The 6,000-nt window shown below is 37.4% G+C and overlaps 1 protein-coding gene across 1 annotated transcript in view; it reads right to left on the bottom strand.

Annotated features, from left to right (window-relative positions):
- Positions 1-168: 168 nt before the first annotated feature.
- The window catches only part of LOC143019780 (DDB1- and CUL4-associated factor 10 homolog), a gene marked incomplete at its 3' end in the record, with an annotated part of 61,733 nt that continues 55,901 nt past the window's right edge, over positions 169-6,000 (bottom strand). The window contains 1 exon segment of the mRNA XM_076175765.1: positions 169-340. Coding sequence (XP_076031880.1) covers positions 169-340 — 172 coding nt within the window.

Raw genomic sequence — 6,000 nt, 5'->3', positions numbered from 1 at the left:
TGCCTTTCCCTTTTTGGCTACCTCCCTTGGAAGGGGGAATAAGCCTTGGTATATGTATGTATGTATGTACCCTCAAATCATCCTTAAATGAAACTCCTGAAATCCTAGTAAAATCAAGCATCATAACAGCATTAAGTAAACTATCAAGCAACAGGTCTATACACTTACCTTAAAATTGAGGAGATCTTGAGGCAGGTGTTCCAAGCTAAGGTTATGTATGATGACCAGGTAGCCCCCAGTGGTACAGATGACAAGCTTGGAATCATCCGGGGTGAGCCGCATGCGCATGAGGCCCTGCATGCTGAACAGCTCTGTTGCATGCAAGCCTTCCTCTGTGTAACTTAAAATGCCAAAAAAGATTAGTACAATAAGTGTAAACAAATTTACTTGAAATGCTTTATAATTGCAATAAGTTTGTCTCCTGTTGCTCACCCAATATCATTCTCCCCAGCCAATCAATCAATCAAATGTTGCCTTAAGTTTCCCTATGTGGAAAACCCACAGCCCCACAGTGGCTGCCAAGGGTCCTCAGAACCTCCCATAGATCTTTCTGGGAAGAAACTTTGAAATGTTGTCTGTGTTACATAAGTGTATGACTGTTTCCATGTCAGTGGCTCAAAGTGGAGGGGAGAGGAGAGCAGTTGCCAGTTGTTAGCTCTATATGTGAAAAAATGTAAGAAATACAGTTAAAATTGCCTATTTGGACTGTTGGGGCAGGTAACAGTCACTGCAGAGAATCAAAGAAAAGTGTGGGTCTCAAACACATGACTAAAAAGATATGAGACCTGCATTCTTTTAAATGTGCCAAAATTGATGAGATATTCAAATACTTGGGGCTGCATGCAGCAGTCAATAAAGAAATGGATGTGGATGTGAATTACAAGTAGAAAGGAGATGTTTAAGTGTATTTACCTAGTTGCATTATACGGGAAAGTGAGCTATGCTCGTGGTGACCAGTTTTTGTATCTCACAAGATCAAGTTCGTTCTTAAGGGGGTATGTGACACCTGGGGGTCATTTCCTAAACTATTTAGAGTAAAGAGCTGAAACTTCTCAGGTAAATAGGTATCCATGTTGCCTACATTTTAGGTGAAACAGAATGATGTATGTACACATGTACGTATACCAGTAGCGACATTCAACCCCTTCACTCCGGGACAAAATCTCGCGGGCAGCATTAGCTGCCTGACATGCGATGTTGCGTCATAATACTTGCATTATAAAAAAATTAAGTAACCCCTTTATTGCTCGTTCTCTTTCACCCGTGAATTTTGATAACCATAGAAAATATGATGAAGCCAGTTTACAGAGTATGGGGGTCTTGCAGGTACAACTACAATAAATATAATCAAGACGCCGATATGGCAGCCTTGCGTACCCACTTGCTCCTCATGACACCTACATAGGCCTTACCGTATGGAAAGGGTTAAAAGTGCACAGCATCATAATACGTGGACCAATTTGTTTTATATTTTGGCTATGATTAGTCAGTAGGCACACCTAGGGCCAGTGATTGAGTAATTGAACAATTTCCTTTATACTATTGCATACAGGCATTTCAATTTTAATATCCGGCAGAAATCGTGAAAAATAACATTTTTTTGGTCTTGTTCCCATTATTACTCCTAACTCTTTCATCCTATTCAAAATATTCGAATGACTGGCCCTAGCAGTTACTAAATGTAATATTCCCTTTAAGTTTCATCTAAATCTGATGTATTTTAAAAAAATTTATTAAAAAAAAGTAAAAAAAATATCGAACAGAGATTTGGCGACTTGAAATATAAATATATCTGTAACTTGCTTATAGTTTCACCAATTTGACTGATTTTTTCATGGCCTAATTTTTATTATATAATTGGTAAGTACAGTAAAAATCATCAACATATTTCAATTATAAGTACTTTAAATACTGAAAAACTAAAGTATAAGTATATCACAGTAGTGGCGACGCACAGACGACACCATCATATAATTTGCTTTTTTGCACCTTTGTCGGTTTCTTCATACCTCACTGCTGGGGGTCTTTGGGGTATCTAAATCATTGGAAAGAGGTTTATTTTAACCAGCAGTGGGTGCCTTTGGAAGTAAATCCTCTCTTACTCCATGAACCATCGATAGTAACTTTTACTTCTTTTACTTCCGGTAAAGTTGGGTCTTCCTTTTCTAATACTGCATGTACATGTTCCCTTGTTTTTTCCAAGAGTTCCTCATATTTCTTTATGCTGGTCTCTATAATATGATGGCTAAGTTTACTTAATGTCTTGTGATGTATCATTTTCATGTTCATTGCCATGCACATTTCCTGTACTGCAACATAACCATCCCCACAGTGTAAGCCTGCCTCCCCAACTCTATGTACTTCAAAACTTTCATTTCTATGCCTTTCATTTCTATGCCAGAGCACAACTTATGTTCAGCCTGAAATGTCTTCACCATTCCACATTCTCCTATCACTTCAACATACATCTTCTCACCACACTGGCATCTAACAAGCGAATTTATCCACTGCAAAAAAACTGCTCTTCTCTACAATCATAAATTCACGTTCATTCTTATCTCCCCTCTGTACAATTTCATAACTAATATCTAATTTTCTTGCTGTATTCGAGATGAATGAAGTACTTGATGGTGTAGACCTGGCTACAGATGTTGAGAGAGGTGGAAGTGAGGGCAGTGGTGGAGTGAGAGGTGGTGAGGTCTTGGCTAGTCATCTTTGACTGTTTGCCATCTTTAACTGTTGTTTTTTTGTTATTGTAGGTGTTCTTTTTGCTACCCATGATGACTGTACTAATGAGTAATATGTACTAGCTAAGGTAACATATTGCCAGGAGAGCTCATGAGACATGCATACTCTCCCTTTCAAAGCTAGCAGGTAACTGACGTCCAGCTGAGCTCAAAGTTGGCAAGAGCTATCCCTCCACCTTCCTCCCTTCCCCTCCACCCTCATACTGGCCGTTGAAGCATTGGGCGAGTGTAAATTCAATCAAATTTCAACGTTATTCCATGCGCCAGAAGGTCCTAAGTGGCACGCCTCCCTCAAGTGTGGGTTGCACCTTTAACTCCGTCCATTTAAACCCCGCCCAAGACATTTAAATTGCGTGCGGCTGGAAAATTATTTGTTGGAATTTATTTCTAAATGGTATACAAACATTTTGATCACAGTTTTGAAAAATGCTATATCGTGACCAAATTCACCACCCCAGGTGTCGCATACCCCCTTAACCGCTTCCATACGGTGACGCCTACATAGGCGTCATGAGGAGCAAGTGGGTACGTGATGATGCTGACATCGGCGTCTTGATATTATTTACTGTAGTCGTACCTACGTAACCTCCATTCTCTCTAAACTGGCTTCATCATATTTTCTATGGTTATCAAAATTCACGGGTGAAAGAGAACGAACGATTGAGCACCGATTTTATTTTTTATAATGCGATTATTATGACGCAACATTGCACGTCGGGCAGCTAATGCTGCCAGCCATGCGATGTGCCCCGGAGTGAAGAGGTTAAATTCTAGTATTGTGTTTGCACACACTATTTCTTCATCCAATTTGTTCCATATACCCATCACTCTTATGGGAAGCGGTTCTTTTTCAGGTCTCTTCTGTAGTTATCCTTTTTGAGATTCATTGCATGTCCTCTTGTTTTTCCTCTGCCCCACTTTAATAAGTCCTCTCTATCAAGGCATTCTTTTCCTTTCATAATTCTGTAGATGGTTAATAGGTCCCCTCATTCTCTTCTTTGTTCCAGGGTTGGCAATTCCAGTTCATCCATTCTTTGTTCATATGTCAGGTTTCAAAGTGTTGGGACCAGCTTTGCCGTTGCTCTTTGTATTCTTTCTAATTTTCTTATTTTCTTTTTTGTACTGGGTGACCATATAAGTGCTGCATATTCCAGTTTTGGCCTTATCAGTGTTTGAATATTTTCTTGATCATTTCCTTATCCAGGTATTTAAAACCCACCTTTAATCATCTCAACAATTGTTTCTCCGACTATTTCATTTATATGCTTATCTGGCGACATCTCTTTGGTGATGATTACTCCTAGGTTTCTTTCAGAATTTACTTTACTTCTTTTCCACCAATCTTATACTGTCCTGTTACTCTCTTCTTGCTTTTTCCAAATTCAATTATACTGCACTTCTTGATGTTGAATTCTATCTTCCATCTCTTGCTCCACTCTGAGACTTTGTTCAGATCCCTCTGCAATGAGTCACAGTCTATTTCAGAGTTTATTCTCTTTAATAATTTTGCGTCATCCGCAAAGCAGTTCATGTAACTTTCAATGCCTTCGTTCATGTCATTTATATATATAGCAAACATTATCGAAGCTAGTACTGATCCCTGTGGGATGCCACTACTCATTTCTTCCCATTTTGAATATTTGTCTCTGAGCACCACTCTCATTTTTCTTCCATGTAGGAAGTCCTCCATCCAGTTCAATAGTTTCCCATGTATGCCTCCTATTGTTTCCAGTTTATATAGTAATTTTCTGTGGTACCTTATCAAATGCCTTTTGTAAATCCAGTAATGCACAGTCTGCCCAAACATCCCTTTCTTGCAATATATCTATCAATCTTGAATAGAAACAAATTAAATCAGTGGTACATGATCTTCCTTGTCTGAATCCAAATTGCCTCTGGTTCAGTACATTCTCCTCCAGATATTTTGTCCATCTATCTTTGATGATTCTTTCACAAATTTTAATTATTGTACTCATTGAGACACCAGTCTATAATTTGTTGGGTCTTCCTTATTTCCCCCTTTATATATTGGCACTATATTGGCATTCTTTTCAGTTTCCTGGTAGTTTTCCTTCTTTGAGTTGGCATTCAATTATTTTGTATATTTTTCCTGTTAGCTCATCTATACATTCCTTCAGTATCCAGTTTGCAACTCCATCTGGGCCATGTGATTTGTTAACACCAAGCTTTCGTGTATGATTCCTTATTTCATTCTAAGTAATATTTAATTTCTTCAATGGAGGAAATCTTACTTCAATTCTTTGGTCACAGTTTTGTAGATTTTTTTCCTCTTTGGTGAGTACAGATTTGAAATGTTTGTTCATAATATCTGCTATTTCTATATCTTCTGTGTATTCTCTATTACCTTGACATAATTTGTGTATTTCCTGTTTATTTTTAGCTTGCCATTTACATGTCTATAAAATAGTTTGGGTTGATCTTTACATTTATTATGTCCTCTACATAATTTCTCTTTTCTTCTCTACATAATTTTACATATTCATTTCTTAGTTTGGTGTATATTTTCCATTTCTCAGTTTTTTGTTTTTTGTTTTTTTGTTTTTTCACCTTTTCCTGACTTTCTCTTCTGTATTTTGCCTCACTGCACTTTTTATTATACCAGGATTTTATATATACCCTTTCATGTTTTTGTCTAGGTAAATACTTACCCACACCTTCATTATAGATTTCCTTCCAAATTAACCATTTCTCTTCCACCTTTGTTTCTTTCTTATTAAATTTTTTCCAATTTGCTTCTCAAAAGAATTTTCTAGGTTTCTCAAAATCTGTTCTGTTGTACATTAGTCTTCCTTTTCTGTGTTTTTCATTAATTTCTATATTTGCTTCTTCATTTAATTCTAGTTCCATTAGTATGTGATCACTTTTTCCAATTGGTGTCTTGTATTCAATTTTATCCACAATTTCGGGTTCTGATGTGAATATCAAATCCAATCTTGAGGGTTTGTTGTTATTTCTATATTTGGTGTTTTCCTTGACCCATTACGTCAATGTGTAATCAATGGTCATTTCCAGTAATATGTTTCCCCAGTGATCTTCTTCACCTTTCACAGTCATCTCTTCCCAACATATTTCTTTCGAGTTAAAATCATCCATAATTACCAGATGAAGTGTCTGAAAAGTATGGAAGGAGTTACAAGGTTGAATAGAGTGAGAAGTGAGGAGGAGAGCTGGGGTGGAAAGGGGGCAGATAGACCTGATGAAAGATTACTGGGATAATTCGGATACATAGAAG

This window comes from Oratosquilla oratoria, chromosome 38 (assembly GCF_046742065.1).
Source record: "Oratosquilla oratoria isolate Oo_2021 chromosome 38, ASM4674206v1, whole genome shotgun sequence".
Lineage (NCBI taxonomy): Eukaryota > Metazoa > Arthropoda > Malacostraca > Stomatopoda > Squillidae > Oratosquilla > Oratosquilla oratoria.
Note: the sequence above shows the minus strand (reverse complement) of the source record. Positions and strands in the feature narration are given on the sequence as shown.